Source organism: Epinephelus fuscoguttatus, linkage group LG1, assembly GCF_011397635.1.
Source record: "Epinephelus fuscoguttatus linkage group LG1, E.fuscoguttatus.final_Chr_v1".
Taxonomy (NCBI): Eukaryota; Metazoa; Chordata; class Actinopteri; order Perciformes; family Serranidae; genus Epinephelus; species Epinephelus fuscoguttatus.
Window position 1 is genome coordinate 12671211 of NC_064752.1, and position 19831 is coordinate 12691041.

Here is a 19831-nt window from a genome sequence, read left to right on the forward strand (position 1 = left end):
AGCTGCATGGGTCTATTAACGAATGGGCCTTCCATGTTGAAAACAGTCAAGCCAAATGAAGCACCGCCCACCGATCTGAGCAAACTTTCTTATTTGCAGCTTAACAGTACACTAAAGTGTGTGCAAAAAAACATTTTAGGGGAGAAATAGGCAATGCAGAGGGTCGTTTTTGCTTGACTGTTTTAACGCAGCAGCTGGTTCACCATCTTTAACAAGTATTGTTGTGTTTAAATATGTATGGCCCACAGAATATTGCATAGATAGGAAACAAACTCAACTCTCACCGGAGAACCTGATGACGCATGTTTTCCTGGTGGAAACCGAGACATTAGTGGGCTGAACGGAGTTGATGTTTCGAATAAAATCATGTCGCTAAGAAACTGCTTTTGTTTTAAGGAGAATAAGTAATATAACTTAAATATAAACTAACTTAAATATAACATTAGTTATATCTAAAACGGGGGCAGAGGCATATTCCTTTTTTCCTAGTCCTGTAACGTTTCCCACCATTTGCAGTCGCCATCTTTCTCAGTTCAGCTGCCTGTTCCTCCATTAGAGACTGACCTCTGGTGGCGTATGCTGTGCACTACAATACATTGCCTCAGTACAGCATCTCTGTATCAGTTTGATTGAAATATCAGCATCTTGTTTTTGACAATATTCAAAATCATACCTTGATAGTGTGCAGGCCTACTGCCTAGTTTGACAGTTTGACCGCAGTTTATGAGCAGCGATTGACATTAGTAAAAAAAAAAGAAGCCAGCACTCACAAATGTCCTTTTGGTAAATTTAATAAATTGACTTGGGTGGCGTTACCAGAAACACAGACGTTTCGACAGAAAGTCTTCTTCAGTGTAGTAGTGTAGTAACAGTTGATTTCAATGAGATACGATACGATGCGATACGATATGATATACTTTATTGTCCCCTTAGGGAAAATCGTCTTGCACTCAGGAGCTGCACAAATTTGCTGCCTTACAATAACAGTCCAGAAGGAATGAAGCGTACACCATTAAAACATAAAAACACATACTACACAAAACAGGATTGCACATAACTCCAGCTCCAAAGGCATCAAGCGACATTATTTATTATTCCTCTGAAAATGACCTGTGATTGGCCAAAGTCTCTTGTCACGAGCTAGATTTTCTAAACCCTGAAAACAGAGCCAAGCAGAGGTGCACAAGTCTAGTGTCCTCTCAGGCCACTTAAATTATAATATACTCAAAGTTTATTGTGAGATTTTTGCCCATTGATGTCAAAATCAAACTGCCTACGCCAGTTTTAAGCCCCATAGAGGAAGTTTAGTTTTGCTGTAGTTGATGTCCGTGTCACCTCCGTGTGAAAGAGAAGTTACAGCACTGAATAGCAGAAGTTGTATTTCAGCGGAAACATTGCTCCAATCACAGAGGTTAACTAAGTTGTCACGCAGAGTATGAGGCTTAGATTGTCACTTAGATTGTTTTTGGCATGTGGTCTTTAATTACTGTGCCTCTGTGGTCTAAAACCACATCTAGCCCCTGCATCTGACGGGCTTACATGGTGGTTAACTGAGCCACCTTTCCTCAGATGCAAAAATGTGTTTACTGCCAGCTTACGTCAAACATGCCTGTAAATCACCTGTAACCTCCTTCCTTCCACTTCCATCTCATCAGCGTCATGACTTTAGACTGTTCTTTTTTTTTCCCTCTTTAAATCCTTGTCCGGTTCTCATTCTTCTGTTCAGAACAAACTTGTCAACCACTGTACACTGCAGTACGTGCAGCACCCAATCCCACACACAAACACACTCCAGTTATTCTTGGAGGAATGCCCCTGCACTACAAATAATCGTCTGGTTTGCAGGATCAGTGACGAATTACTGACGCATGATTGTGGTTTACGGCCTCACTCAAAGGCCACGGCCTCGCGTCATTTCCAGGAATCGTGGGATTGTGACCCCTCGTGCTGGCGGCTTGTCTTTGGGAAGACATCTTCACGCCCCGTGGGACACAACGGGAGACTTGCAAGCAAACTGACCTTGACCAAAGACTATTATTATGAGACTTGCATCATTTGGACTTCCAAATGGCTCCCAGTTGCCACTTAGCGTGACTTCCACAGCGTGAGGACATCAGCAGGGTCTCCTCAGTCATTTTACAGATGTTATCCGACACAGCTTCCATTACAGCAGGTTACAGCATGCCGATGATGTCAGATTTTTAAGTGTTTATATGTAATTCCTAGTTTCAGGATGATGTGGATCAGGATAAAGAGGAGGAAATCATGACTCAGGTACAAACTCCACAAAAGGAATGGCTGATATTAGTCACCAAATATCAGTAACAGGAAAGAGAAGGCTGTTTTTTATCCCCAACGCAGAGATTTGGCTCGGGGGGTCAATCTGTGTGGCAACATGTGCAAGCACATCTGCGCAGACCCCAATGCCAGGAAAGTGTTCAACAACAATGATTGTATGCCGAGGAATGTGTGTGTGCGACAACAACACTGGAGTGTGCCAGTGGATACCGACACTTGTTGCTCTGCGTCGTGTAGACCCTGAAGCAGACCACATGATTCAGTCAGGGATGTTTTTGATGTACTTCTGTGAGGTAAAAATCAGTTCAGTGGAACAGCTGTAATCCTCTCATGAGTTGCAGGTTAAATATTGATGGAAATCAAATGCAGTGTGTGTGTGTGTCTGCAGAGAGGAAAACATCGATACCCCCATTAGGCTCTTTTGCTTGCAGCTATAGGTCATTTGAAGCCATTTATGTAATTGAAAGTGTCCTAAAAACAATGGGTGTCCTCTTACGTCTCCCCCTCCCCCCTCCCTGTCTGTCTCGCTGCATCTCTCATCACTTTGCGTCCTCCATTTTTTGTCCCAACAGTCCTTTTATAAGCCGATAATGTGACTTGGCTGGGCGGGTGCTGGGTTTAACAGGGTTTTAAAAGCACACTAACAACACAGGGAGAGTTTGTATGATTTTATTTGTTTTAGAGTGAAGGGAAGGCCGACCTCAGCTCCCTCCTCTGGGGACTACTCGGGCTGATTTGTGGCATATTGTTCGCTAGTTAACAGGAATCTGGTTTGGCTGCAATTCCCTGGAATGCTTGTGGTGGGAACATGAGTTTTCTGTTGTGACGTGTTTACGCGAATCAAGCGGGAAATAAAATAAAGCATGGATCCACCACTGGAGCGCCTTCTGGTTGTGTTTACAAGAATATCTTATCTGGCTTCATCAAGTAAACATTTATATTTAGCCGCTGGTTTGTCTTGTGCTCAGTGGATGGATGTTAACATGAAAAGCTGGAAGCCAGAGCATGAAGGTGAACGTCCAGAAGGACAGAGACTGATTGTGCTGATAGAGTCTGTAGTGTGTCATGTCGTGTTGAGCAACCACTCTGGAGTGAGCTGTGTCTCTGTCAGGCTGTCAGACAGCTGAGGTTAATCATTGCCCTCTTTACAGTGTGCGTACTGTAGTGTAGGAAAATCAGATGTAAATAAGCTTCTGTAGTTCCTCCTGTTTCTGCTGCAGGACCTCTGTGTACAAGCGTTACATTAACATTTGACCAAATAAATGACAGGTATGTGATCTTGTTGTAAGATTTTTGCTGTCATGAGCTGATCACAGTCAAAATACAGATCAGGTTTACCTTTAAAAACACTACTATGTGACCAAACCTTTAACAGCACCAGGTAACATTATTAACCTCTCAGATTAAAGAAATACTTTGCTGATTTTCAACCAGCTCTGTATCATATTGGCAGTATGTGTAAATAAACTGTGGTAAACTTTCCTCCATTTTATCAGCGCCTAGGGGCCGTATTCATCAAGCCTCCTCGTACAAAGAATTTCTCCCAGTGATGCAGTTCTAAGAAAATTCTTAGCATTGTAATGTTTTCCTAGAATTTCCCCTAGTCAAGACTAGTTCCTTGTAAAGATAAAAGTTATTTACACAGCATCTTAGACCTTAAAAGAGCTCATGAGGTGAAACACTGTTAGGAGTAGAGAGGAGGACTTTGAAGAGGATTAAGACTTTCTTAAGCAGCGAAGAAATGGCAGAAAGACAGAGAGGTCGGAGAAATATTCTCCAAACGCTGGATGACGAGGAAATTAAATGTGAGGAAAATGTGAGGAAATGAAATGCTACAGATTCGATCCTGCAGGGATAATATGTGCAGTTGATGTCATTAGGGATATGCACAACATTTCCAACCCAACGCTGAAAAGCCAGAAATAAAAATGAGCACAACACCAAGATATTTGGAAATCTGGAACTATGCAACGCGACTTAGGTCTGTCTCAACCTTCCATCAGCAGTGATCACACATATTGTGATGCAGTTCATTTCATGTCCACTGGGTGTCCACACCTTGCTGGCTCACAAAAGGGCTTGTCTCTGACAGCCAATCACATCTGTTAAAAGAATGCATCATACCTAGCAACGAAGTCAACCATACCTCCTCACTAAGGTAAAAGTTGTTCTGAGAGCTTTCCTAAATCTGACTAAGCTAGAACTCATTAAAGTTTTAGGCAAAGTTAGAAGCTCTCTGAGAGTTCCTAGAATGTTTGTGAATACGGCCCCACATTCCTACTTCCTCATCATCCAATCCAAATCTGACGTATATTGTGTCATCCAGCATAATTTCACAGGCTCTAGGACTGTTGCTCGAACTACAGTTTGTACTTCCACATTTTCGTATGCCACTACGGACACAAAGAGTATAGAGACAGATCAGGAGACAGACCCACCCACTTTCTCCCTCAAACACGCAATATTGGTCAAATATAAACCAAGATTCTGTTACTGTGTTGCCGATTTCTCGCTTCAAATGTTTTCAGAAGCGTGTTTTAGCTTACCATTTAACCGTAATTCATGATCGATTGTTACCAGTCGGCTGCTATATTGTTTCCAGTGGGGAAAAAACAGACAAGCTCGCATTATGTCCAAGCAGCAACCTGTGGGGCTGAAAAATGAAGCCAACACAGAAGTGTTAAAAACTGAGGCTGGCTCCAGGAGCCGTTCAGTCCCCTTCAACACCCATGTTAAAATGCCCAACTTTACAGCAGAAATAAACATGTTTACAGCCTGGTACAAAAACTGTGTGGTCTCTGTAGCTAATTTCAACATTTATGACAACTGTAAGGAGGTTGAATTAGGGTGTGTAGTCTAAACAAATAATAAACAGGCTGAATACACATTGTGGGCTTAGACCTTGCTCATCCATAGCTCCACCCTCTTGTCCAAATATGACCCTTTGAGCAAAAGCAAATGGCACAGTTGTTTTCCTCTGTTTTCTCCGGTCATATAGCACCAAATTTGAAAGTATTTGCATCTTTCTACCACATAGACAACTGAAAAGATCTTTTTTCCAGCAATGAAAAACTTCTTTAAGTTCTTGTCTCATTTTAGTTCTGTATTAAAAGATCTGTATTTAAATAGCAAGTTCCAAGCTTTTAGTATTCCTGTTAAGTCCCACGCTTAAAACTGATTTTGTTCCACTTCTTAAATGCCTGTTAAAGTTACACATTAGCTTCAAATGGATTTCATTTTGGCTTTTTAAAGGTAGGATCTGAAGAATTTTCAAACAAAACAAAATATAGACATATACAAATGAAATCCTGCTTAATCATCACCTATGGGTTTCTACTCATGTGGGGTGGTGACTCTGTTTGCAGAGCTCCTGCCCTTTAACTATATTTTGATGTTTTTGTGAGCGGGCTCCGTACACCTGGAAGAGTTGAGCCTGATAGGAGGGGCCAAATTTGAATGTGGGTTTACAGACAGCAACTGGAAAATCTTCCAGACCCTACCTTTAAGAATAACCAGGACAAAGTATAGTGAGCAAATATGATGTAATATTTGGTTTAAATATTTACAGATATTATTTATTTTAAGATTTATGATGTATTATATACAGTAAATATGTAGAATATAGGTTTGATTTGAAAAATATTTTACAACATGCATGATATATTGTATATATATTTTTTTTTAACTTAAATTAATTTGTTATCACAGAACAGATATACGAAAACAAAAGTCTCCAGCATGCCTGTTGTACAGATGTAGATTTACTTTATGTCTAAGGAGTAATGAAAAATGTGATTATGTTCGTCCAACAAAATCGCTCTGTTTGGCTCATGAGGAAAACCTAGCTTTATTTCTTTCACAGAGAAATCCCTGACCTGCAGGTACCGAAACAGATCTTGATTCTCCAGGTCAAATTCTCTCTTCAGTTTTTGAATTGATTTGACCCTTCTCAGATATTGTACTTAGTGCTGTTATACCCTTCGTCGCCCACTGCTCTAATCTACTGATATATTGGATATTAGGAGTGAAAAATATGTCTCTATCTGCATTTGTGATGTTATGCTTCAAGATCAGAATGTTTCACAGTAATTTTACGTATTATTTGTTGGAATTTTTCATCACAGATGGATTTAGTCCTGTGTGGACGTCATATTTAGTAGAGTTTGCTAACTGTTTGTATGAACAGTATGTTTGCAGCCTAGTTGAAACGTCTTGTTTGCTTTTTTTTAAATACCTGTTTGGTGTACTGACTCCATTTGTAGTAAATAAGTAAACTATTTAAAATGCAGTGTTTATGTCATGTAGTGGAGGCTCTGTGGGTGAGGGGTTAAACTGGAGACGAACTGCCTATCAGGTAACGGTTGCCACGGGCAGCGACTCCAAGCATGTAGTGGGAGGAGGGTGTTTTCTCCGGGCTCCTCCCCTGACTGTATCATGTCCTATAGAGAAGACACTGGGTGTGAACTACAACTGCGAGATTCCCTCCCCAAATCTAAGTGAAACCACATTGGGGAATGCACTCACACACACACACACACACACACACACACACACACACACACACACACACACAAGCACTTCCACACATTCTCAGTCATGTAAGTCGCTCAAGTCAGTGCTCCTTCCTGTTTTTCCTTCGTTCCGTCTTCTTTCGTGCCGTGTTTGCACAGACTGGGCTGAGCAGGAAGCGTAGAAAAAAGTTTGCCCAGGAAGAGCCACATAACGGTGATAGAGGAGGAGAGGACAGGGAGATCTTACAAGGACTTTCGTGAGGACGTGTTGTGACGTTTGACACCAGGGGGTATCTGCCGGGAGCCATGGGGGCTGCGAGAGGTGGTGTTGGGGTTGAAGAGAGCAGAGAAGTGCTTTTAGAAGGAGAGGACTGACATACTCGCTCCAACCAGACAGACCACATACCTCCTGATGGATTTTAGAGGGAAACCCTAACCTGAAGCCTCAGACGCTGCTGAGGAGTAGACGTCACACAGACACATACATCAGTGGGAGAGGAGAGGGCTGCAGGGAACATGGAAGCACTGAGGGAGTCTTTTCTGCATTTGACTTTTCAGATGTCAACATATAAGAGAGCCACGCTGGATGAGGAGGACCTGGTGGACTCCACCGGTGACGACATCTACCCATCATCTCCCATGCAGGTAAATACGCATACACCTTCCGTCAGTGCGGGATTATCATACAGTAGGGGAGACCGCAGTTGGTTGGGTACTGGGGTTGGTTAGGACACGGGTATTTTCTGGTCTTTTGAAGGTCACAGAAACAAACATGTAACATCAAAATGTTTGTTTTCTTCACCTGCACTCACCTGTCATGTTAAATCATCTGAAAATCACTAACTAACTAACTAACTAACTAACTAACTAACCAAACCTATTACAAAACTGTCAGACGGACATATTGGAAATGTGGTACTTCTTGTTAAGAGACAAATGAAACAGCCACATTCTGATATGAGATTTGAAAGTCTTTGAGTGACAGTAGCTGGCATAATAACATAATTTCATCACAAAGTAGGTCAAATGTGAGCGGGTTGCAACTACAACTCTATTTTTAGGGATTAAAACTACTTAAGAAGATTTAAAACAATATTTGTATTGTTATTTAATTATTATTATTTTTGAATGGTCAGTGGCAAAGTTATTTAGACATTCCTACTGATGAATTGTTTAATTTTTTTTTGTTTTGATATAAAATGTCCGTGTTTACTGGTTCTTTTTTAAATTTAAATATTCAAATTTTTTTGTTTGTTTTTTTGCAACTGCAGAATTTTAACAATGTGCCAGCCACTCTGTGATGGAGCTGTTTGGCACAAACGCACAGCATGACTTCAATCACAAATCACCTAATTTTAGGAAACGTTTGTGCACTTTAAAACATTTATTTATAGCTTAGACATTAACCTTTGATTGGCTGCTGGTTGGAATATGCTAACATAATTCATGCCAGTGAAATATGGAACACCCGGAACGCACTGCCTTGGGGAGCAGCACTTGTGAGTTGCGAACCTCTTTGTGTTTTACTGCGCCCGTGTTAACAGGTTAGAGCAGCCACATTGCCCACGTAAGCTGCGTTGCTCAGGTGCTTAACTGCAGAACATCTAGAGAATAGAAGGCTCGCTGATTTTTTCCGTGTGACGCACGCGTTTTTCCACAAAAATAGACTGTGAAAGTGGTTTTAATGATCATATTAACATTATACCACCTTTCATGACAGTTTTAATATTTTTTAAAGTCACTTTTAACACTTCCTGCCTCCATTTAAAAATAAACGCCCTTTGGCAGCGTTTCTTTGGACAGAATCCCTTAATTTGTCAACACAAGGCTTTTTATTGTGAAATATTTGCAGGACAGTGTTGTTGACAATGTAGTGGCTTGAGTGTTGGTTTTTAATAGTGGAAATACAGTAGTTTAAGCAGCAGTGTCAACCCTGCAAACAGTTCGCAGCAGTTCAGCGAGGTTGCTGTCACATGCTGTTCACACAGGCAGTGTGTGCCGGGTGTAAGAGAGTGAAAACTTGGCCAACCAATCCCTGTCTCCCCTACACAGGAAACATGTCAAGGTCCTGTATCGTGCCTTGTGGAAAATAACACTGCTGTCATGTAAAAATCTGACCTTTTCAGAAAAATGTAAACGTAAAAAAAGACTTGGAGATGGACATCAACTAATTTTGCACTATCATTGGGTCCGTTCAACATTCATCGTACAGTTTAATTAATTAAATCCTTTGTAATCTTAGTGTTTATGTGAATATACTCAGAAATATTGGCTGTTAAACCTGAGATTGTAGTTGTTTTCCAAAACAGATTAAGAGCATTTTCTCCTTAGTCTGCTTAGTCACGTAGTAGGTGTTTTTGTTCACAGTTCATATGTACAGCCAATTTTTTGCATGATCCTGTGTATGTTGAAGTCACTTAGCATATTACTTGTCATTGCCAAATTGTTTAACATCTTTTTCTGCTGCCATACTTTATAAACTTCATAACTTTATTTATGGTTTTTAAAAGTAGAATTGCAAAATGGTTTGTTTGGGACAATTTTTAATGGTTCAAGCACTATTTTATAGACAGTTTCTTCTTCTTCTGAACCTCAGAACAAGCAGCTGAGATCCTACAGTGCAGTCATTCCCCACACTTAATTTGACCTGAAGAGTTTTAAAAAACAAAAGTCTTAAATTTTCACGACATAATTGTGCCAGCATAATTTTGCCATGGATTTCAGGGCAATAAATGTGGTTTCCACTAAACTACACATGGAAAGTGGTGAGGCTTGGCAGTGGGATTTTCTCACTTGCATTTAGAAACACAGTTAAAGTCCAAAACAACCCAACATGCTGAGCTCCAGGGATTAAGAAGCCACTGTGGCTTTGGCATTTGATTTACTCACATTAAGTTTGACTGTTGAACTCACATCTGAGCTAATAGCAGTAAATCGGATCTTTATATATACACTTGAGCGGTTATTGACTTCCACAGGATGTATGTGAGGTCCAAGATCTGGCATTTATTTACACCGGCGATACTCAAAGACCAGGAAGAGTGCTAAACGTGACCTGTGAGAGATTTGCGAGTGGCCCTTGGAATCATTCCTGTAGGAAATAAACTCCTTTGGCAGCCTTTACTAAAGCAACATTCAGGAGAAAAAGAGCAGGAGCAGGATGTGCTGGTTTATGATCCACTTCACCAATTGCTGATTTTAAAATTCTCACTCACCGACCACAAAGTAAGGACTCCTCTGACTTATAAATTCCTTCGTGTTGATTTTCTGAGAAGCTTTGCAGCTGAATATCAGTAAACAGGCCACAGTTGTCCCTGCTTGACTCTCGTATTGTTCACAGGTGAATCACAACAAAGCAGATGTGGTTCAACAGGATTATTATGTCTTATCCCAATGTAGGGCAGGAGGAAAATATCTTTTATGAGTGCATGTTAGACTATAAGCGAGGGAACAATAGAAGAATGCTTAACCTTTTCTGTGTAGGAGGGTTGAAAGCCCTGCGATGGAGAAGCCATTGTGCTTTGAAAACCAAACCTGTCATCAAATCCCCGAGACACTGTTTGACTGTACACAATATTTTCCACGCTGCATTAGTTCAACAAAGTAACACCAGTCAGAGTGGGTGTTTGTGTGGTTTAAAGCTGAGTTAAAAGTCATAACATGTCTTTAACCACACTAACCTCCTCAGAATGGTCGTATATGACTGAAGGGATTAAATTAAACTCTTTAGGGTTAATGTGTTTGTGTGTGTTTGTGCACAGGTGACTCTACTGCACGGCCGTGGTCCCACATGTTGGCCAGACAGGACGCAGAGAGAGAAGAGGCTGCTGTTTTTGTTGTGTGTCGTGTCTGTGGGCCTGTTCATATCTCTCATCACGACTGGGGTCTTCTACAAACAGAGTGAGTCTGAAGTGCTTTTTAAACTCAACACTGTGGTGAAATACGCTGACAAGAAACACCTGTGGTCTCCCTGAAATAGCCCGGCCTGGGGACCTCCGATGTAAACTCAATTTTATTCTGAAGGTTTTAAATATATCATAAAATTAAAAAGCGACAACAGAGCAACCTTTTCCAAAAACAAGAATGAAATAAATATGCACATACAAAAGGGGAAATGCTAGTTACACTATGCAGGGTTGTCAGTTACTGTTTGGAAACACAGTTGCCAGCTAAAGTGAAAGTAAAGGCTACTTCAGAGAGCTAGCGGTGAAAAAAGCCCCCTGCTGCGTGGGGGAGCCTGAACACATCGCAAAGACTTCAACCGATGACTAACCAGCACATGCGGAGGAATAACTCCCCACACCACCAGACAACGGTCGTCTGTATATGTCATTCAAGAAGGGAAACTTGAAGTCTGTCTTGATGCTAGTTGGCCAGTTAGCATATTAATAACACAATCCAATGTTGAAAGAACAGAGTATACTTATTGTGCGACAGTGAACAGTAACACAAACCATCACGAAACATTTCTGCTAAAGAGCTCAATGGAATTTTTTTTATTTTTTTATTTTCCGTAACTTCTTATCCTCTTGGGGGTCGCGGGGCGGCTGGAGCCTATCCCAGCTGACACTGGGCGAGAGGCAAGGTACACCCTGGACAGGTCACCAGACTATCACAGGGCTGACACATAGAGACAGACAACCATTCACGCTCACATTCACACCTATGGACAATTTAGAGTCACCACTTAACCTGCATGTCTTTGGACTGTGGGAGGAAGCTGGAGTACCTGGAGAAAACCCACATTGACACAGGGAGAACATGCAAACTCCACACCGTCGGGTTTTGAACTGGAACCCTCATGCTGTGAGTTTGTTTTGGTCTCACTCCCTCTTGACTTTAGCTGTTTGTTTACTTTCCTCACTTCCGTTTCTCTTCTCCTGCATTGCGCTGCACTACCAATCAGAGTGATTTCATTCACCGAGGAGCTTCACTGTCGCAGATTCAACATGCTGAAATGGTGAATGGTGGGAAAAAAAAAAGATGATCAGCACCACGAGGACCATGGATGCTCATCGATGGCCCAACATTAACCAACAGCTGACCGTTGGCTTGGTGTGTCAGGACCTTGAAAGCCAACCCCAGAGTTATTCTCATTTGTCATTTCACGCTGTGTCTCTTGAATGCTGGCGGTGTATTTATCTGCAGACTCCACCCTCTGCCTGTATTTTCTCATTTACTTCTTATTTTCTTTGTTCAAGACATTGACAAGCGTGTACCTCCACAGTGCTCAGGTGAGGGCGTGGCTTTATGAAAAGGTAGCGACCAGGTGGTAGACCATAAGCAGCAGGCATTCAAGAGACTTAGCACCAAAAAAATACAAATATAGCGAGTGGAAATGCCAAACAGGAGTGCATCTGGGGTTTGCAAGCGTGCTTACAAACAATAACTGACAATCCTGTTGTATATATATATGTTACCATATGTGTATTGTTACCATGCTATAAATATTTCACTTTTAAATATGGTGGTTATCGTTAATACCAGTATCTCATGACACCTCTCATACAGACGTAAGAGTAGTATCAGTTTTGGTATCAAAACAAAGACTTTTTCAAAATGTCAAACTATTCCTTAAATGGTCACTACCCTTTGTTTGTAATGATAAAAATGAGGTTGTATGTGTAAAGCTACTGAATGCCAAAGAGGTATAAGACAAACAAAAGTCAACCCACATTCATTCCAGAGGTGCCCTGGATTTCTCTCCTCTGTCTCTCCAGCCTAAAAACTACAGAGCTGTGCTTTTTTAATACAGTTTATGTGGTTTATTATTTTAAACTGAAGCCACACCTTCAGCTAAGCTGCCTAAAAACAACTCTAAATCTCTCCCTTGAGCTTGTTCATTATGGAAAAAGGGCTTGTGGATTTGCCATCATATCCAGGCGGCGTCTCATCTGTGCCGGTTTCCTCAAATTTACCATGGGAAACCCTAATGCCACTTCCTCCCATTCAGAACCGCATGTCAGCTCACACTTTGAAATAATAAAAGGAACAGGGATGAATTCTCCTCGGGGTACTAACCTCATCGCTGCTCGTAACTTTGTCTCCGTCTCTGTTTCATACCTTATATGGACAGACGGTGGAAGTCTTTACAGTAAGTTGAGTGTTAGAGGTGAGTCGTACCCTGGAATTGTTCTCGCACTTGCACTTCTCTAAACACTTTCTTTAGTTTTCTAAAGCTCTTCCTGTAAAACATCTTGTGTGTTTAGACTTTTAAGAGTAAGACAGAGCAGCTAAAAGCCTCTCGCTGCCCCTTTATCACTTTCACTAAACAGTATTCTGCACAACACACAAAAGAACAATGGCATGTATCATTTGCAAGACAGTTAAATGCCATTTAAAAGCAAAGCAAACCTTACTTTTTAAACATTTAGATTAACTCAGGCAGAACTCTGAATCTTCATCTCGCTATCTATCCGGTCTACTAATTAGTCAGACAATTGCATAATCAGTTGGCAACAGTCGATGTGTGACATTACCTCCTACAAAGACAAGATCATCAAGCCTCGCTGTTCCTCTAATTATTTACAAAGGATTTTTACAAGAGGAGAAATTCCACCCAGGTTGTTCATCTTGGCTGTTGCAGCTTCTTCTCTAAAATAATAGTTTCCAGATGGTCTGAAAACTAACGTGCATACATATATTTGGATGTCCTACCGGGAAATACTTTTAGATTTCCCACTGTGGTCCTCAAAAGCATAGGGCTTATACATGAACTATCCCGGGTTCAAGTCCTGTGTTTATCATATGCACAGCAGTTAAAGAAGCAGTCGTTGGGGCAATGAAAATCATAAGTCCCAGGCTCCCTCCAACAATGCTGATTAAATATGTATGAAAAAAGAAAAGGAAGATGTGAATGAAAGTGATCAGGGATGTAGTAAATGTGTATTCAGCTTTCCTCCTAGGTTTACAATTAATTATTGTAAACACAGAAATTGTATTTATGTGAGCCAGAGTATACGCATTGAAGAGTGGACGAGGACAGAGAGAGGAAAAAAAGGCAGTGGAGGCTCTGCAGGATGTGAAGTAAGGAGATATGGAGTTCCTGGAGTTGCTCTGACCCTCTGCCCACAGAGGAAAATGCCTTTTTTGTAAAGAGTGGTTTTTGCGAAGAGAAATTAAAAATGAGTGTGACCTTAAATGACAGCAACACAGTAAAGAGGACTCTCCCCTACCATTGCTTTCCAAATAAACAGATATTCTGAGTTATTTTTGGCAATGAAAGCAAAGATGATTTGGCCTGGCAGGGGTTCCCATCGGGCGGCACGGTGGTGTGGTGGTTAGCACTCTCGCCTCACAGCAAGAGAGTTCCTGGTTCGATCCCGGGCGTGGGAGCCCTTCTGTGCGGAGTTTGCATGTTCTCCCCGTGTCAGCGTGGGTTCTCTCCGGGCACTCCGGCTTCCTCCCACAGTCCAAAGACATGCAGATTGGGGACTAGGTTAATTGGTAATTCTAAATTGTCCGTAGGTGTGAATGTGAGTGTGAATGGTTGTCTGTCTCTATGTGTCAGCCCTGCGATAGTCTGGCGACCTGTCCAGGGTGTACCCTGCCTCTCGCCCGATGTCAGCTGGGATAGGCTCCAGCCCCCCCGCGACCCTCAAGAGGATGAAGCGGTTAGAAGATGAATGAATGAAGATGAAGGGGTTCCCATCAGCCTGGCATCCTAATGTGTACATATGCACTCAACAACCACTTTATTAGGTGCTCCATGCTAGTACCAGGTTGGACCCCTTTTGCCTTCAGAACTGCCTTAATTCTTCGTGGCATAGATTCAACAAGGTGCTGGAAACATTCCTCAGAGATTTTGGTCCATATTGACATGATAGCATCACACAGTTGCTGCAGATCTGTCGGCTGTTTATCCTGCTGGAAGTAGCCATCAGAAGATGGGTACACTGTGGTCATAAAGGGATGGACACCGTCAGCAACAATACTCAGGTAGGCTGTGGTGTTTAAACCATGCTAAGTTGGTACTGAGGGGCCCAGTGTGTGCCAAGAAAATATCCCCCACACCATTACACCACCAGCACCAGCCTGAACCGTTGATACAAGGCAGGATGGATCCATGCTTTCATGTTGTTTACACCAAATTCTGACCCTACCATCTGAATGTGGCAGCAGAAATCCAGACTCATCAGACCAGGCAATGTTTTTCCAATTTTCTATTGACCAGTTTTGGTGAGCCTGTGTGAACTGTAGCCTCAGTTTCCTGTTGTTTGCTGACAGGAGTGGCACCTGGTGTGGTCTTCTGCTGCTGTAGCCCATCTGCTTCAAGGTTGGACAAGGTGTTGTTGGTTCAGAGATGGTCTTCTGCAGACCTTGGTTGTAACCAGTGGTTATTTGAGTTACTGTTGCCTTTCTATCATCTTGAACCAGTCTGGCCATTCTCCTCTGACCTCTGGCATCAACAAGGTATTTTCACCCAGAGAACTGCTGCTCACTGGATACTTTCTCTTTGTCAGACCATCCTCTGTAAACCCTAGAGATGGTTGTGCATCTGGCACCAACAACCATGCCACGTTCAAAGACATTTAAATCACCTTTCTTCCCCATTCTGACGCCCAGTTTGAACTTCAGCAGGTCTTCTTGACCATGTCTACATGCCTAAATGCACGGAGTTGCTGCCACGTGATTGGCTGATTAGCTGTTTGTGTTAACGAGCAGTTTAACTGATGTACTTAATGAAGTGGCCAGTGAGTGTATATACAGTATATACAGAGGTGTATACAGTTGTGAAATAGGATGGAAACATGTAATATAGGTAGAGTGAAATAAAATAGTAAAGCGTCAGGTGATAAGCTCAAGAGTTCAACAGTGTTATGACCTGAAGAGTGAATTCCATATTGCGATTGAACCCAGGAATCCTAACCACTAGACCATATGGATTGTGAATTATGAACTAATTGTGTTCTTTTCAAACACTATTTTCTTCTGCAGCTCACCCGGGCCTGTGTCTAACAGAGCCGTGCATTACTGTGGCCAGTGCGGTCATGGGAGCCCTGGACCGATCCATCGACCCCTGCCATGACTTCTACAATTTTTCCTGTGGGGGCTGGGTGAAGAACAACCCCCTCCCTGAAGGCAAGTCCCGCTGGGGACCTTTCAGCAACCTCTGGGAGCACAACATGCTTGTAATGAAGCATTTATTAGGTAAGTGTCCTTGTGTGACTGCGATGCAGTGTCCTCAGCTGCCTTCACCCCAGGCAAAGGTGTAAATTGTTTTTCTCCGGCTCAATTTCCTGAGCTGGGTAAAACAGTTTGCTTTTCATTCACGTAATTAATCTTGTATCTGTATTTGGCAGAAAACACAACGATGAAAGGTCTGAGTAAGGCCGAGGAAAAAGCCCAGCGATATTATCATGCCTGTATGAATGAGGCCAAGATTGAAGAATTAGGAGCTAAGCCCCTACAAGAGCTTATCAGACAGGTATGATTATTTCCTAAAGCGGTCAAACATCAAACGCATTCATCTTCAGTCCGTCTTCATTTCTTCATGTCCAGCGGTCTCTGACTGTCTGCCTAAATGCTGCCTGTTTCAGATAGGAGGGTGGGCCCTGACTGAACCGTGGAACAAAGACAACTTCCAGGAAGTTTTGCGTATGGTGTCGGCCAACTATCGCACCTCGCCTTTCTTCACAGTGTTTGTCAGCACTGATTCCAAAAACTCCAGCAGTAACATCATCCAGGTGAGAGAATCAGGCATCTGTTTATCTTAAATCAACTTTAAATTGTTAAATCAAATGTCCTCCAGCAGCTCTTACAGGCCTCCTTCAGATTTTATCTCTGCTTATATTCTGGGGACAATTGACTCATTATCACAGTGTTCTTGGTTTCACACTGACAGCTTGACACAAGAGTTCATTTCATTGCAGGGTGTCATGAGACCGTTACAAACAGAACAGATATGATCTTTGGCAGGCTTCTACTTTTAGCCCACATGCTGGCAATGCAGGAATGAAAACAAAAGGTTGTTTATGATTGTTGAAATGGAGGCTGAACTGGAAATCATAGGATGTTTCTCTTGACTCTAGGTGGATCAGTCCAGCCTGGGACTACCGTCACGGGATTACTACCTCAACAAAACAGCAAATGAAAAGGTACCATGGGCGAATTCTTGGTTTCACAGTGGTTGAGCGTGTACAAAGTTAACTGTGAAAGTTAAAGGTCAGGTCAATCTGAGATCATTTCCCTGTTTTTAAAACGGAAACTCCCACACAGCTGTTATCAAAAAGCAGCGATGTAGGTTACAGCGGTTACACCCCCACCCCCTCCCCCCACACACACTGTTCACTGACAGTGTGGGCATGGAAAGTGAGAGAGTTTTATTAAACAAGGTGAATATTTAATATAATACTGCATTTGTACTGTATAAACACATGAATTAATCCACAGTCAGTGTATTACCTACAGTAGATGCCAGCTGACACACTCCCAGTGTGGACAAGCAGACAGGAGTAGGGTTGCAATAGTAAAGCCCTTTTTCCACCAAGCTGTATGGTATAGTTCAGTTCTGTACGCTTTTTAATGTTTCCACTGTGAAAAGTTGTGGATGGTACCAATGGAACCATTCCGTACCGTCCCCATGTTTGGTCCCCCCTCTGTTGGGGTACCTAGCACACAGATCTGGTACTAAAAGGTGGAGCTGTGAACACTGCAGTCTGTTGATTGGTCAGTAGAGGACGGTCACTCTGCTCAGGGCTGAGTTGTGGCTGGTTTTGAGGCTCATGTAACCACTGTTCATACTGTGGAGAGTTTTATTAGTAACTGTAACTATAAAATGAAAGGATGATTTGCTGCCTCTGCCTCAGATGTTTCCAGAAACTGAAAATAAGAAAGTTTGTGAACTGACCACCAGGTTGGAAACATTGGATCAAAAACCAAGCACCGGCTGAAGCAAACTTTCCCATTTTACAGCTAAACAGTACACTAAAATATGTTTTATATTAATTAGTAGACTGTAACTATAAAAATCAAAGGATGTTTTTATGCCTCTCACAGCAGCTTGAGACTGAGAACAAAGGTTACTCACTGGGGCGAATGCCGGCGACTTTTAAGGTGGAACATTAACTTGTAATGTTACTCAGTGCATGAGCTGATGATGTGAATCCATCAGCACACCTTAAATTTAACTACAACAACTTTGACCATCACTTTAGCTTTTAAATTACACACACTTTTAGTAATGAGGGGATCTTCAAGCGTTTAAAAATATATATCAATTCCGGTTGGATTATGTGAACTCAAAAGCGTCGTGGAGAGTAGTTCCTGTGGGCTCCAGCAACACTAAACCCCTGAGCTTGCCTGAGAAGGACTAAAAGCACAACCCACTGTTTTTAAATATCCCATGGAGAGAGACTCTCACTGCAGCCTGTTCTGTTTTGTTCTGAAAATGCTGTCGTGCAGCTTCATTCTGTGGACGATAAACAAGGTGCAGACTTCCATCTGTGTCACCGGTAATGAGGAAGTACAGTGAGTGCTGAACGGAGCAGTGAGTGACAACAACCCCGCCCACATTTAAGAGTACTGTTTGTGGTGGAAACACTAAATGGAGCTAGGGTCTAGGTATTGGGTCTGAAGGGTTACTTTTGGTTCTAAAGGTACCATACAGAAAGTGTTTGGTAAAAACGGGGCTATGGGTGGGTGCAACAGCGAAACGTATTCTAGCCCCCTTAAAAAAGGACCACCTGAAAACAAGTCAGTGTCAGTTTAAATGTACCCATTATTAAGATTATTTTACCAGTTTCCCTTGCAGTCAGACAGCCCTTTCTGTCGGGGAACTGAAGCTGTTATCTGTGCTGTCATCAAAGCCACCAGAGTCCATTGACAGAAACAGTAATTTTACCTTATGGCTCAGAGGGAGTTGCGGGTCTACCGCCAACTGAGTAGTTTAGTTTGGTTGTTTATGTCTGACTTTCGAAATCGAACTAATGTGGCGTCCACAGCAGGATGTGGGATAACAACAACATTGTCAGAAACCTACATCACATCATGTGGGGAAAAAGTTTTCAGAGGGGCCTGAGAAAATTACATTTTGAGGCTGAAATACACATATTTTGATCAAAATCTGAATTTTAGGATCTGAATACATAAGTTACACTAATGTAAAGCGACAGAATGATATAGAAACATCAATGATAATAATAATGATAATGATGGAGCCACCTTTAAAATAAATTGAAGCTTAAGTCAGGCCATTAAATCAAGATCTGTAATTTTCTGTAATGAGAAATAACAAAAGAAATGACCTGTAATTTAACTCTGAAAATACCCACAGGCTCGTTGTGGATGTTTGCAAAGAAAGTCAACAAATATTAAAGAAAATATTTCAGCTTCAGGGGAGAAACTCTGCAGAGTAGCTTGTGTTTGCATAGCTCAGGATTACTTTCCTAATTGAATTCTTCTCATACACTCACACTTTGTCTCCCCGACCCCCTCCACCCCCACCTCCACCTCACTCTGCTGCCTGTTTTGGACTTTGCAGTATTTGACGGCATACCTAAACTTCCTGACGGAGTTAGGGGTTCTCCTGGGCGGCTCCGAGGAAACGTCTCGGGCGCTGATGCAGGAGATCGTGGACTTTGAAACCACCCTGGCCAACATCACAGTCCCTCAGGAGGAGAGGAGAGATGAGGAGCTCATCTACCATAAGATGAAGGCCAAAGATCTGACAGTAAGTACAGCAACAGTAAACAGCACTTAAAGGGATAGTTCACCTCAAAATCAAAAATACATATTTTACCTCCTACTTGTAGTGCTATTTATTAATCTAGATTGTTTTGGTGTGAGTTGCAGAGTGTTGAAGATATCGGCCATTGAGATGTCTGCCTTCTCTCCAGTACAATGGAACTAGATGGCACTCAGCTTGTGGTGCTCAAAACACCAAAAAAATACATTTCGAAAACTCAACAGCAATGTCTCTTTGCAGAAATCACAACCCAGCTACTCAAGATAATCCACAGAATTTGTTGTGAGCAGTTTTAAGTGGGAACTGTTTTCTTTCTGCTGAATTACACCTGCCAACT

The 19831-nt window shown here is 42.0% G+C and overlaps 1 protein-coding gene across 2 annotated transcripts in view; it reads left to right on the top strand.

Moving 5' to 3' along the window:
* ece1 (endothelin converting enzyme 1) overlaps window positions 1–19831 on the top strand; it is a 42560-nt gene that overhangs the window by 3933 nt on the left and 18796 nt on the right. The window contains exons 2-8 of one of the 2 annotated variants that reach the window (XM_049586889.1): window positions 7368–7454; window positions 10571–10709; window positions 15747–15959; window positions 16112–16236; window positions 16349–16495; window positions 16841–16906; window positions 19291–19479. In XM_049586889.1, the coding sequence (XP_049442846.1) occupies window positions 7368–7454; window positions 10571–10709; window positions 15747–15959; window positions 16112–16236; window positions 16349–16495; window positions 16841–16906; window positions 19291–19479 (966 nt within the window). Of the gene's footprint in view, window positions 1–6848; window positions 7455–10570; window positions 10710–15746; window positions 15960–16111; window positions 16237–16348; window positions 16496–16840; window positions 16907–19290; window positions 19480–19831 lie in introns of those variants that run through there. The other variant, XM_049586888.1, reaches the window with a different exon arrangement.